The sequence below is a fragment of the Nerophis ophidion genome, linkage group LG14, assembly GCF_033978795.1.
Source record: "Nerophis ophidion isolate RoL-2023_Sa linkage group LG14, RoL_Noph_v1.0, whole genome shotgun sequence".
NCBI classification, from domain to species: Eukaryota; Metazoa; Chordata; class Actinopteri; order Syngnathiformes; family Syngnathidae; genus Nerophis; species Nerophis ophidion.
Genome location: NC_084624.1, coordinates 29,922,959 through 29,938,555, shown reverse-complemented (window position 1 = coordinate 29,938,555; position 15,597 = coordinate 29,922,959). Strand labels below are relative to the sequence as shown.

Genomic DNA, 15,597 nt, shown 5'->3' with positions numbered 1-15,597 from the left:
TCAAACGCGCTCTCACCTCGGCCGGAGTGTGAGCAGACGTCAGACGGAGGGGCGGAATTCGGGTGACAAGGCGGTGTTATGTTGCAGTGCGTGTGTAGTCGCAGGAAAAAGACGACATCATTGGGGTCATGCATGTTTTTATGAAGCACATTTTCTTTATGAAGCCGTGTTTCTTTCTTTTTTTTCGGCAGCGTGTCTTTGCATTAATATAACAATAAAAAAATGTTTGATTGGTGTTATGTCTTTTAAATAGCCTACCGACAAGCTAATAAAGCAGTCAGCCAGAGACTAAACATAGCCTGAGCATAAGGAGAGCAATGAAAGATGAACTCTGGTGGAAGGCTTTGTTCATTTCTTTTTTCTTTTTTTTTTTACATGAAATGATCGTCAGAATCGATGAAATTATCGTTTTATGGTCTTGCCGAGCTGCCGGCCTGTCTGAGGCTCCGTTTTTTTTATGGCTCAGACTTGATCCATTAAAATGACGGCCATTTTTTAAAGAGGCTCGCTCAGTAGACTGACGCAGAAGATGGTTAAGACGCTCCCTAAGTCGCTGTAAAATGTCCCCTCCATTTTTCTTTTTTTTGCTTTTACCTCAAGTGAGAATTTGTCACATCACTGTCATCATTTTCTCCTCCTCTCGATGCAGTGCTGAGTATCCGTGGCGCCCAGGAGGAAGAACCTCCCGATCCTCAGCTGATGCGCTTGGACAACATGCTGCTGGCCGAGGGGGTCGCCGGGCCCGAGAAAGGCGGCGGGTCGGCAGCTGCAGCCGCCGCCGCCGCCGCCACCGGTGGCATCGGCGCCGACAACTCAGCGGAACACTCCGACTACCGGGCCAAGCTGACGCAGATCCGACAGATTTACCACACGGAGCTGGAGAAATATGAGCAGGTGAGAAGCAAATCCCTTTTAAAATAGTGGACAATTGTTGCATCAGTGTGCACTTTTACACAGAACCCTGCACAGCAACACAATCAAATATTGACATGCACGCCAATTGCTTGCAACACAACAGAAATGCCAGTACACACAGACCATCTCTGTTACAACCCTTACACTATCTTCCATTTAAAAAGAGGAGCGAGCCACTAGATCACAGCTAAATAAAATGATCTCATCAATCCAGTCGTTGGGTTATTTCATTATCTTTAATAGTTTTGGTAGAATTCCAACTGGACTGTTCTTCTGCCAGTGAGAGCAATACGCTGTTGTAGGGTTGTCCCGATACCAATATTTTGGCACCGGTACCTAATGTGTTTTGGTACTTTTTTAAATAAAAGGGACCACAAAAAATTGCATTATTGGCTTTATTTTTTTAAAAGTCTTATGGTACATAACAATACATTTCTTATTGCAATGTTGTCCATTCTTTTATTAGTAAGCAAGCAAGCAAAGGCTCCTAATTTAGCTGCTGATGTATGCAATAACGTATTGTGTCATTTCTTATTCTATTATTTTGTCAAAATTATAAGGGACAAACTGTAAAAATGTATTAATAATCCACTTAATATCTTTTTACTTTCTCTTTCAACATGTTCTATCTACACTTCTGTTAAAATGTAATAATCACTTATTCTTCTGTTGCTTAATACTTTATATTAGTTTTAGATGATATCACAAATTTAGGTATTGATCCGACACCAAATAGTTACAGGATCATACATTGATCATATTCAAAGTCCTCATGTGTCTAGGGACGTATTTCCTGAGTTTATAAACATAATAGGAATTTTAAAAAGGAAAACAATTTTGTGACGATAAAAAATATTGATGTAATCATAGTAGTATTGACTGGATACACTCCTGTACTTAGTATCATTACAGTGGATTTCAGGTGTAGAACCACCCATGGCGTTTGTTTACATTCTGACGCCGTTGAGTTACGGTGTTTAGTGAAGCATGTTTAACCATTCCTCGTCCTGCAGGGATGATACATGTAAGAAACTCACTTTATTTGTCGCCATGGAGGCGAGGATTATTGATTTAGAAGTAGCTAAAACACTGCAGACTGCGGCTGGACGTTAGCCGCTAGCTAGCAAGACATGTCTTAAAGCACCTCTTCCTGAGTGCGTTTTAGTGTTATAGCTTCACCTTTATCTTTAGTTTTTAAGCCAAAATGCGTCCATGCCCCCTTTTCTGTCGACTGCTTGTAAGTACTCTGTGATTGTGCACTGCCGAACACGCTCCTCTGCTCGTAAAACCAGCAATGTCATGACGTGACGACGACGTGCGCTACTTTTTAGAGGTGGTATACTACGGAATATGATTTATTAGTATCACAGTCCTATACTAGTACTGGTATATTGTACAACCCTACACTGTTGAAGTTTTACTGTTGTACAAATCGTTGTATGAATCGTTGTACAAAACACCCACTGTAACTTTAGGAATTTAGGGGACGGAAAAGGCAGTGTCCGTACAATTTGAGCAAAATTGTTTTAAAAACATGGTCGCCCCCAAGCAAAACGAACAGGACTGAGCCACTCATTGTAATTGAGCATTCGTCTAATTATTATACAACCTTGCAGATATTTGTATTCCATCCTAGCATGTCTTTTAAATCAATTCTACTACAACCAGTAGGGGGCGCTGCAAATTTAATTGACAGTACAGGCCAACCTTTTGGACACACTTTCTCATTTCAATGTGTTTCGTTTATTTTCATGACAATTTACTTGTTAGATTGTCACTGAAGGCATCAAAACAATGAATGAACACGTGGAGTTACGTACTTATGAAAAAAGGTGAAACAACTGAAAACATTTTTTATATTGTAGTTTCTTCAAAATAGCCACCCTTTGGTCTGATTACTGTTTTGCACACTCTTGGCATTCTCTCGATGAGCTTTAAGAGGTAGACACGTGAAATGGTTTTCACTGCACAGGTGTGCTTGAAGCTCATCAAGAGAATGCCAGGAGTGTGCAAAGCAGTAATCAGAGCAAAGGGTGGCTATTTTGAAGAAACTAAAATATAAAACTTTTTTTCAGTTATTTCGTATTTTTTTGATAAGTACATACCTCCACATTTGTTCATTCATAGTTTTGATGCCTTCAGTGACAATCTACAATGTAAATAGTCATGAAAAGAAAGAAAACCCATTGAATGAGGAGAGGGTGTGTCCAAACTTTTGGCCTCTACTGTATATACGTGTCATTTGCCAAATTTTCCACATGACTGCGTTCCATTATTCTGCTCAATACAACACCTGTGTGGAAACGGGAGTGCAGAAAAATTAGATGTATTCATCCATCCTAACTGATAGTTAAAGAAATGTTGATCAGTAATATAATATCCATCTATTAGGTACTATGTTGTAAGTAAAACAGGCACCAAAGCTCCCCATCAATTATTATTATTATTATTATTGTTTCACTCTCCTTGTCCTCCTCCTGGGAAAATGAAACCAAAAGTTGAACTTTGATTTTCAATACAAAGGGTCACAGCAGCTGTCAAGGGTGATTGTGTCATGGTGAAGGTCAGAGGTTAGCCGCCTACTTGACCTCTTCTATACGTGAGGGGAGTCAACAAACCTCACCCTTTCATATACACACCTGCACAATCTATTGAGAAGTGTGCCTAATGATATGGCCATTAGCCAGTGACTGTTGCGTTATTCCACACATATCGTCATGGAGTGATATTTACACCCTCTTTGAGTTATATTATAATGCAGTGGTTCTCAAACCTTTTCACCGAGTACCATTTGTGTTTTGTTTTGCTTGATTGTAAAAGAAAACTATCGAGGAGCTGGTCTAAGAAGTAAAAGAGGAGCGATGTTTATATGTTGTTAATATTCAGTGTTTTATTGTTCATAGTTAATATTATATCCCACTTTCTTTAATTTAATGTACCTTCTGGGTCTCCCATTCATTAAAAAAATGATGTGGCCCGTCATAACTTTTTTAGAATTTGATGACTTTTGATATTAGTATTCCTGCAAAAAAGGGACCCAAACACACATACTATTAAGCAGATTTTTTAAGCTAAATGTGGATATATCATTTACACTCACACATTTGCCCCCTCAGACACATTTTTTTCTCTCAATGTGGCTCAAAATATTTGCCCAGCTCTAGGTTAAATAAATTTCATAAAAAAAGAAAACCAGCCTGCTTCTTAGCTTTGTGTTATTGCTAAAAATGCAAATAAAGAAATAGTATTGTTACGGTACCAAATCAGTTTTTGGTGTGTTTTTTGCAACCATACATTTTTTTACCTCTTTAGTATGGTCCGTTGTCATGTTATAATGCTGGTAGGCCATGTTGTTTGTTTTGTATTGTTTTTAAGGCCATTATAGGCCATGTGTATTTACAAGTGCAGTTGAATATTAGTGTATTAGTGGGACATAGCTTACCGTATTTTCCGGATTATAGGCGCAATGCCGATGAATGGTCTATTTTCTATCTTTTTTCATATATAAGGCGCACTGGATTATAGGGCGTATTGAAGGGTTCATACTTATACTTTTTTTTTTTTTATGTAAAACACTTTGTTGTAGTCTACATAACATGAAATGGTGGTTGTTTGGTCCAAGTACCGCCATAATGACCAACATTAAAATCCAGTAGCATGGTAGGTCTAAGTATTCATTAAAAACAGAGGTTTTATTTAACTATTATATTTAATACTTTTGGGCACTGTAACATTACACACAGTTTGAACCGTAACACTGTGTTTGTATATAGGAAAATAAAACACTGCACTTTAATCAAGTGATTATTCGGCCCGCATACCACTAGTCGCACACCTACCACAATAGAATCACTGCTCTAATACATGGAATACGGCGATCCTCAGTTTTATTAAATAAAGGCCCAGTCCTTTCAAGTTGTGGGGTGTAGTGCGATAGTAGAATGTGACAAAGCGTATCTAGCACTTGGCTTCACTTTGATTACGGTGGGAGACGAGGCAAGACCGTTGTGTTGTTTTATTTAATGTAATTAGGATATAATGTAATTCGGCGGTGTACTTATAACAATTTTATAGACAAATGATACTATTTATAGTAGCGGGGGAGACTCTGGAGGGCAACAAATGTTCTTCTTGCTCGAGGGGGCGTCACAGAAAATGAATGAAAAGCACTGCTTGAGCCAAAGTTTCAATAGACTATTAGTTGCTAAGCAAAACAGCATTTTGCTTTATTGCGGAAATGTTTTTCAACCAATCTTGGTTCAAATGTTACCAACTTGTCAGCCCCCTAAAGGTCTGTACTCTCAGGACAGTTGTACCACATGACATTTGCAATGTTATTTGTTGGAGAGTTCCAGTTTTAATGCAAGAGGCTTCCATAGCCAGTTAGCATAAAGTGTACAGCGTGTGTAGCAGACTAGCTTAGTAACAGTACAAAGTAGGGTTGTCCCGATACCAATATTTTGGTACAGGTACTGGTACCAAAATGTATTTCGATACTTTTCGATATTTTTCTAAATGAAGGGGACCACAAAAAATTGCATTATTGGCTTTATTTTAACAACAAATCTTATGGTACTTTTAGCATGTTTCTTATTGCAATATACGAACATTTTTCTCCTTAAATAAAATAGTGAACATACTAAACAACTTGGCTTTTATTAGTAAGTAAACAAAAAAAGGCTCCTAATTAGTCTGCTGACGTGTGCAGGAACATATTGTGGCATTTATCATACTATTATTTTGTCAAAATGATGAGGGAAAAGCTGTACAAGTGGATTATTAATCTACTTTACTGTTTATATCTGGTCATTTTCCGTTTCAACATGTTCTATCTACACTTCTGTTAAAATGTAAAAATCACTTATTCTTCTGTTGTTTGGATACTTTACATTAGTTTTGGAAGATACCACAAATTTAGGTTGCGATCTGATACCAAGTAGTTACAGGATCATACATTGGTCATAGTCAAAGTGTTTATGTGTCCACGGACATATTTACTGAGTTTATAAACATAATATGAATTTTTTTAAAAGGAAAAAAAAGATTTTGTGACCTTAAAAAAATCGATATAAATGGAAACGCTATTGTACTTGGTATCGTTATTGGCATTTGTCTACATTGTGACCCAGTGAGCTTTTGTACAGTATCCTCCTACGGTGTGTAGTGAAGCATGTTTATCTATTCATCGTCCTGCAGGGATGATGCTTGTAAGAAACGTATTTTATTCGTCGCCATAGAGACGAGGATTAGGGATTTAGAAGTAGTAAAACACTGCCAATTGCGGATGGATGTTAGCTGCTGTTAGCCATGTCTTAAAACACCTCTTCCTGAGGGTGTTTTAGTGTTATAACTTCACCTTTATCGTTAGTTTTTAGACCAAAATGGGTCCGTTCTCCCTTTTTTGTCTACACACTGTGTCTGCTTGTAAGTACTCCGTGATTGTGCGCTGTCGAACATGCTCCTCCGCTCGTAAAACGAGCAACGTCACGACCTGACGACTCATCGTCATGACCGCTACGAAATAAAAAAATGGGGAACCGGTGCTTTTCAAACAGACTATATTACCGTTTTTGATTTATTAGTACCGCGATGCTATACTAGTACCGGTATACCGTAAAACCCTAGTACAAAGTCATACCTTCACTTCCACAGCATTTGAAGAGTTTATACCATTAATTAATTATACATGTGAAGTTTTGTTCTCTTAAATCTCATGGAATAGACATTTGTAACCGTTTAAAAAGATTGTGATGCTAACTTTCATTAGCTTGTCAATGGCAAAATTGCATGTTAGCATCAAGCAAGGGGATTAAGTGCTAACTTTTTTACTGTATGGCTTCTGTTACTTTTTTCAGTTCACACAAGGCTGTTTGTTCAACATGCTCTTTACGTATTTTTGGCGTTTCACTACTTTACTTTATTTTATGTGCTTAGTTTTACAGTTATTTCAACAACCTCAACTTGAAAGTTTTTTGTCCTGTTTACGTATCAGCCAAACCAAATACTAACATTCAGGAAGGGCCGAATAAGGAGTGTACACTGCAAAAAAAACCTAATGTAAATAGACTAGATATTAGGGAAAACAATGTACTATAAAGGGTTAGGGTTAGTGGGGATATGGTTAGTTGGGTTAGAGTTAGGGTTAGGAATGGGGTTGAGGTTAGGGTTGGGGTTGGAGTTGGGGTTAGGGTTGGGATCAGGGTTGGGGGGTTGGGTTAGAGGGTTAGGGTCAGGGTGAAATTAGCTAGCTGCATGGACCGATAATGTTACTTCATTAGATGTCCTGAATTAGGATACGTATGTCTGGGGATAGGTTGATTGGCAGCGCCCCCCGCGACCCCGAAAGGGAATAAGCGGTAGAAAATGGAGGAATGGATGGATGTCTGGAAATTAGCAGGACATTGAAGCTAGAAATAGTATTTTTCTATTTAGTATTTTATACTGATATAGTATTTTATTCTAAAAACAAACATTACTCAAATTTCTATTTTTATATTACACTCCTTGAGATGTTGCAGAATATTTAAACAATATATTGTATGTGGGCAATACCAAAATATTGTATTTGAATAGTTATTTCCTCAATTTTAACTAGACTCTGCAATATAGTTGTTCACGCTAAAATTAAGATTGGTCAGTGATTTAAAATAAGTACCATATTTCCCAGACCATAGGGCGCACTGCCGATGAGCGGGTCTAGTCAGGTCTATTTTCATACAAAAGGCGCACCGGATTATAGGGCGCATTAAAGGAGTCTAATTATGATATATTTTTTTTCTAAATGTAAAACACTTCCTTGTGGTCTACATAACATGTAATTATGGTTCTTTGTTCACAATTTTCTATAGATTATTGTTTTACAGACCATCTTCAACCCACTTTCTGACAGTCGCTTCAGGATGCGCCGTTTTGTGGGCGGTCTTATTTACATGGCTCACCTTTGTTGTGACGATGTAGTGTGCAAGGACGGGAGTGGAAGAAGTGTCAAAAGATGGAGCTAACTGTTTTAATGACATTCAGACTTTACCTCAATCAATCTCGGAGCAGCACCTCCTCATCCGGAGACAAAAACACCGGAAATGTGTCCTGTGAAAAACCGTCCGACCGGAACTCTCTAATAACTAAAGTTCATTGGGTGAATAATGTAAACTCACTACACCGGTATGTTTTAGTGCTTTAATGGCAAGTTAACTGACAGATATAAGTAATAACTTTACACTACTTTATATTAGAAATGGCAACAGCAGAGGATGAATGTCCCACAACAAGAAGATAGAGAAAAAAAAGAAGCTTATCGACTACGGAGTCAGCGTGAACTAGAAAGGCAGATGCGCGCATATCTTCAGAACTTATGCAGATCCCAAATACAGATCAGCAGGTACCAAAAGGTAAGAAAAGTCGGTTTTATATAATATTGCGAAACGAAACGGCAGATAATATGTCTTGCCTTATACACACCATAATAATACTCATGTTTTGAAGCACAGTACAATCCATCAAGCGGGTGGCTTCATTGCTTACCAAAGTCGTACTAAAACATTTTGATAGATTTTTAAGCGTTGTGTGTAATGTTCTATATTTTCAATTGAACATATAACATTTGTGTGTTGTTTACTTGAGTCATATCTTATGTGTGACTGCCATCTACTGGTCACCCTTATCATTAAACCACGTACCAAATAAAATAACTTCAAGGTTGGTAAGCACAACCAAAATGATTCCGTACATTAGGCGCACCGGGTTATAAGGCGCAATGTCGATTTTTGAGAAAATGTGCGCCTTAAAATACAGTACTCTTAACTTTTTTTTTTACCTTACCTAAAAAAGCATCTCTATTACGAAAATATCACATATAATATTAAAAAAATAATAATAATGTGTCTGAAAATGAGACGGAAAAAGCAAAAACGTATATTGTCCTGCCCCATTAATCGGGTAATCTGATTTTTAATCAACAGTACAACAAGTAAACACTTATTAAGTATATTAACAGGATAAATAGCATGTATAATTACATTCACAAAAAACAACACATTCATCATCACACCTTTTAGATATTTTATGTTTCCTCCTCTTTTATTGTATTTCTTTTTAAATTGAATAATGTTTCTGCCTTGTTTGATTTCTGCATTCAATTGATTCCACTAAGTCACCCCACAAACCGACTTAATCTATAAACGTCCATATTATTAATAGTGATTTCCAACCAAAACGCTGTCTGCTGGGTTGAATGCTTACCGTTATTTCGGACTGTAAGGCACATAAATCCTTTCATTTTCTCAAAACAAATAATATGGTAAATAGCTCATAAAACTCGGGAAACTTCGACTGCGTGAAGCGACTGGGATGAGAATCAGCACCTCCAAGTCTCAGTCCGTGGTTCTCGCCCGGAAAAGGGTGGAGTGCCATCTCCGGGTTGGGGAGGAGACCCTGCCCCAAGTGGAATAGTTCAAGTACCTAGGAGTCTTGTTCACGAGTGGGGGAAGAGTGGATCGTGAGATCGACAGGCGGATCGATGCGGCGTCTTCATTAGTGCGGATGCTGTATCGATCCGTTGTGGTGAAGAATGAGCTGAGCCGGAAGGTAAAGCTCTCAATTTACTGGTCGATCTACATTCCCATCCTCACCTATGGTCATGAGCTTTGGGTCATGACCAAAAGGACGAGATCACAGGTACAAGCGGCCGAAATGAGTTTCCTCCGCCGGGTGGCGGGGCTCTCCCTTAGAGATAGGCTGAGAAGCTCTGTCATCCAGGAGGAGCTGAAAGTAAAGCTGCTGCTCCTCCACATCTAGAGGAGGCAGATGAGGTGGTTCGGGCATCTGGTCAGGATGCCACCCGAACAGGTCTTTCGGGCACGTCAGACCGGTAGGAGGCCACTAGGAAGACCCATGACACATTGGGAAGACTATGTCTCCCGGCTGGCCTGGGAGCTGGGCTTCCCTGCTTAGGCTGCTGCCCCCGCGGCCAGACCTCGGATAAGCGGAAGAAGATGGCTGGATGGATGGAACTCGGTAAACTTCCAGAAATAAAATTTTAAAGCAAGGCAAGTGGCAAATAATTTGCAGTGTACCACATTCTGTGGCTAAACCAGGGGCGTCGCCAGACATATTTTACTGGGGCACGTGCCCCACTGTTGATCTGCAGTGCCCCACTAAAAATTTCACCAATAAAAAAAAACGCTTCAGAGTTTTAAGTCTACATAACATAGACAACAGTGCATATACTACTTAGTATGGTGATTGATTGCTACTGTATTCACTCCACGAAACAGTGAGCACATGGCTAATTAATATGGTAATTTATTCACGTGTGGATCAGACTTCGGTTGAGAGAGAGAGAGAGGGGGGGGGGGGGGATTTGAATCACTGCGTGAGGTAGGTGACGTTAGCCAACAACAATTTGTTAATTACAATATTTTGATTTTGATTTGACTCAAACTGTAACTCTAGATGGATTTAAGAAAGTTATTCGCCTGCAGCAGAGAAGAAGCGAGGAATGAGAGATGTAAGTGAAGTCCCAGCTAGCTAGGCAACATCATGGTCTTAAGTTGATGCTAAGTAAGCTAACGTTATTCCTTGTATCAAGACAAACATATTCATTTGCTGTACGAGCTGTCGGGGGAATTTCCAATGAACATGAAACATAATGTTGGTTATTGTCTGCTGGTTCTGCATCAATGATGATTTGGAGTAAGCATGTGTGAGTTGAGTGCTTCTCAAATGCTTTATCTTCAGGAAGAAAAACATTTTTCCATATCATCAAGTCGTGAGACAATTTTTAAATCATTCAAGTTTATTTCACAGAAAAATAGCACAGTAGACTTGTCTTGTGAATCGGTGCGACTTTGACTAAAATAATCTCGTCTTGTCACCAGAAAAATGGCTCCAGCTAAAGCATCTGGTTTTATTTCCAGAAAAAATAGTTACATTTCTGTATTTGTTTTCAGAAAGATGGCTGAAAATATCGGGTTTTGTTGCCCCATTTAGATTTTTTTTAAATATATTTCCATGTCTGTCCTGAGTCCTCCTCCAACTTGTTAGTCGGTTTGCCTTTTGCTAAAATACTCACTAATAGTCACCAGAAAAAAGGCTAAAAATATATGGTTTTGTTGCCACAATTTTATTTTTTTCTCGCTAAACTTTTTTTTTTTCATGCACACATGTGACTGCGACTCACTGAAAATGACACACAATCCACTTTTATGTCACGACCCAGCTGTTGGGAACCACTGGTCAACTGTATAACAGTTACTGTAATATTTCCATGTCTGTCCAGAGTGATTGACCACTTTGCAAAAATGAAAAGGAGACGTTACAGTTTACTTCTCAGAAAATGATTCCCTGAACAGACACACAACAGTTGTTCATTTATTCTACTACTGTGGTTTCATTGTTTTGTGTATATTTTATAGTTTTGTGTATCTGAAATAGGATTAGCCACATTGCCATAAATGGAAATTAAATAATGTAAAAGAACCCAGAGATGTAGGGGTGCTTTATTTTTTTTTTTACTTTTGTAGATGTTAAATTTGCAGATGATTACTGCAATATATATTTCAAAAAGATTCATTGCTCTTCCTTTTTGCTTTTACCAGTTGCAGTTTAGAAGTCTGGAGTAAAAAAGTGCACAAGTAGGTCAAATGCATTAGTTAATTTCAGGTGGTTAATCAAAGATCCATACAACATAATCTGATATGATTCCATAGTTTAAAGCACTATTTATGTATTTTTTATGATAAATAAGTGCTAAAAATGTTTTTGCTTGTGCGCTTTGCACACTCACATGAATTATTTGTGCCCCAGGTGTGCCCCAGTACAGTATTAGGTCTAGTGACGCCCCTGGGCTAAACGTCCTGAAAGGGACAATGGGTATTTTTTGTAAATCCGTGCGAGAAATTTCAAATCAATTTGATTCATAGGGTTGAAACCTGAGGTTTTTACAAAAGCACCACTATTTGGTGTGTTTGCCAGAAAGATAATAGCACAGACAACACGGTTGAGGTGCATGTTTGACCACCTTTTGTGTCAGAAGGAGAAGATGTCATGTTAACGTCGATGACACCATATCCTCTCCTGGTCCGATGCCATCCATCCATCCATTTTCTACCGCTTATTCCCTTTTGGGGTGGCGGGGGGCGCTGGCGCCTATCTCAGCTACAATCGGGCGGAAGGCAGGGTACACCCTGGACAAGTCGCCACCTCATCGCAGGGCCAACACAGATAGACAGACAACATTCACACTCACATTCACACACTAGGGCCAATTTAGTGTTGCCAATCAACCTATCCCCAGGTGCATGTCTTTGGAAGTGGGAGGAAGCCGGAGTACCCGGAGGGAACCCACGCATTCACGGGGAGAACATGCAAACTCCACACAGAAAGATCCCGAGCCTGGATTTGAACCCAGGACTGCAGGAACTTCGTATTGTGAGGCAGACGCACTAACCCCTCTGCCACCGTGAAGCCCCGTGGTCCGATGCATTCCAAGAAATATTGGAATGTTTTTTTTAGGCCACCTTGTGACAAGCCAAGCTTTTCAGGGACATTTCATTTTCTTTTCTTTCATTCTTTTTTTTTTTAGTGAGCAGCCTTATATCAGTCATACCAAAGACTCCCAACATCTCGTCATTTCCCGGGGAAAGTCAAAGCGCTGTTGCGGCTTTGTCATCTTCTCTTGAGGACGGCAAGTCATCGCCGACTGTCACACTCAATATACACCTGAGCCTTTGTGTGTGTCACCACACTACCCACTCCCACTGCACACACACACACACACGTATGACTGAGTCGTGTCTGCGCGCCTGTGTGTGTGTGTGCGCGCACGCGAGCAAAACGGCTGCTTCCGTGCGTCACTTTGACTGACGTAACCCCGGTGTTGACAAGCAGCAGACACCTCGCCGTCTCAGGCAGTGACTGATTCCGACTGGAAGGGAAGGCGAAGGAGCTCGACTGCGAATGGAGAGACGCACTTTTAAACCTCTTGAACGTGACTGGTGCTGAAAGCCCGCTGTCGTTTTATATTCCTCCTCACCTGTCACAAAGACGTCGTTTTTCATACTCGCGAGCAGACGCCGCGCGACATCCTGGTACAAGTCACAACGCCACGTTTGTGCGCCGCCGTGTTTTGATTGCTGATTGAATATACTGTATAAGGGGGTGGGATTAGATGAGCTTTGATTCTTCCGACTCCTTTTCAGTCAAGTATAAGTGCAAACATGTGTTACTTTAATGTAAGCGTCTTCAAAACAAACATTACCATAACAGTTAGTGTTTGATCCTCCACAATAGTTGAGCATGTTTCTTTTTGGTGCTGATCTGGAACACTTTTGTTAACATTTGGATATGGATGTACGGTATACCGGTACTAGTATAGTACCGCGATAGTAATGAATCATATTCGGTACTATACCACCTCTAAAAAGTACCCATTCCCCCCGTTCCCCTTTTTTTTAATGGGCATGACGGTGCGCCGTCCTCACATCCTGACATTGCTGGTTTTACGAACAAAGGAGCATGTTCGGCAGCGCACAATCACGTATTACTAACAAGCAGACAATGTGTGTTGACAGAAAAGGGATAATGGATGCATTTTGGCTTAAAGGGGAACATTATCAGCAGATCTATGTAAGCGTCAATATACACCTTGATGTTGCAGAAAAAAGACCATATATTTTTTAACCGATTTCCAAACTCTAAATGGGTGAATTTTGGTGAATTAAACGCCTTTCTATTATTCGCTCTCGGAGCGATGTGTGACGTCACATAAGTAGTCAATCCGCCCTTTTCCCAAACACATTACAAACAACGAGTCGAATCAGCTCTGTTATTTTCTGTTTTTTCGACTGTTTTCCGTACCTTGGAGACATCATGCCTCGTCTGTGTGTTGTCAGAGGGTGTAACAACACGATCAGGGGCGGATTCAATGTGATTTACGTAGAATGTGCATCGATTAGCACGGCATGCCAATCAATGCTAACATGCTATTTAGGCTAGCTGTATGTACATTTGTAGCTATATTTGCATCCAGCCTTTCCCTCCCCCCACATTTAATGCCAAACAAACACTTACCAATCGACGGATTTAAGTTGCTCCAGTGTCAAAAGATGCGAAACTCCCTGGTTTGGTCTGCACATTTTACCGGCGATGCTAAGACAGACATGGCACAGAGATGTATGGATACCCTGCGACACTCAATCAATCGTTGGTTGGAAGGCAATCGCCGAATAGCTTCAATAGCTATTCGCTCAATAGCTTCAGTTTCTTTTTCAATTTCGTTTTTGCTATCTGCCTCCATACTCCAACCATCCATTTCAATACATGCATGTTGAATCGCTTAAGCCGCTGAAATCCGAGTCTGAATCTGAGCTAATGTCGCTATATCTAGCTGTGCTATCCGCCATGTTGGCATCACTAGATGACGTCACAGGAAAATGGACGGTGGATTTACAGATAGCGAAAATCAGGCACTTTAAAGCCTTTTTTCGGGATATTCCATGGTAGGTAAAATTTTGAAAAAAACTTCAAAAAATAAAATAAGCCACTGGGAACTGATTTTATTTGTTTTAACCCTTCTGAAATTGTGGTAATGTTCCCCTTTAAAAACTAAAAATAAAGGTGAAGCTATAACACTGAAACGCCCTCAGGAAGAAGTACTTTAAGACATAGCTTGCTAGCTAGCGGCGAACATCCATTCGCAGTCGGCAGTGTTTTAGCTACTTCAAATCACTAATCCTCACCTCCATGGCGACAAATAAAGTAAGTTTCTTACAAGTATCATCCCTGCAGGACGAGGAATAGCTAAACATGCTTCACTACACACCGTAGCTCACCGGCGTCACAATGTAAACAAACGCCATGGGTGGATCCACACCTGACATCCACTGTAATGATACCAAGTACAGGAGTGTATCTAGTGGATACTACTATGATTACATTGATATTTTGTAACATTACAAAATACTTTTTAGGTTTTAAAAAAAGTTGTATTATGTTTATAAACTCAGAAAATACATTCCTGGAGACATGAGGACTTTGAATATGGCCAGTGTATGATCCTGTAACTACTTGGTATCGGATCGATACCTAAATTTGTGTGGTATCCTCCAAAACTAATGTAAAGTATGCAAATAACATAAAAATATGTGATTATTACATTTTAACAGAAGTGTAGATAGAACATGTTGAAACGGAAAATAAGCAGATGTTAACAGTAAATAAAAACTTTTGTCGCAAGGCTGCTTGAATGTACTGCCAAATTCTCTGAACCGGCTTATGGTAGTGAAATGAACATTCAATTGACGGGCAACAGCTCTGGTGGAAATCATCATGCCAACTGCACGCTCCCTCAAAACTTGCGACATCTTCGGCATTGTGCTCTGTGATAAAACTACACATTCCAGAGTGGCCTTTTAGTGTGGGCAGCCTAAGGCACACCTGTGCAATAATCATGCTGTTTATTCTTGATATGCCACACCTGTGAGGTGGGATGGATTATCTTGGCAAAGAAAAAATGCTCACTAACACAGATTTGTGAACAATATCTGAGAGGAAGGTCTTGTGTATGTAGTATATGTTTTACATCTTTGAGTTCAACTTGTGAAAAATGGGAGCAAAAAAAGTTTTGTGTTTTTATTTTTTGTGTGTGTGTGTGTGTGTGTGTGTGTGTGTGTGTGTGTGTGTGTG

The 15,597-nt window shown here is 39.7% G+C and overlaps 1 protein-coding gene across 2 annotated transcripts in view; it reads left to right on the top strand.

The window, feature by feature from the left end:
* LOC133568430 (pre-B-cell leukemia transcription factor 1) overlaps positions 1-15,597 on the top strand; it is a 177,218-nt gene that overhangs the window by 128,466 nt on the left and 33,155 nt on the right. For both annotated transcript variants that reach the window (XM_061920348.1, XM_061920347.1), the window contains exon 3: positions 650-894. In XM_061920348.1, the coding sequence (XP_061776332.1) occupies positions 650-894 (245 nt within the window). The remainder of the gene's footprint in view (positions 1-649; positions 895-15,597) is intronic.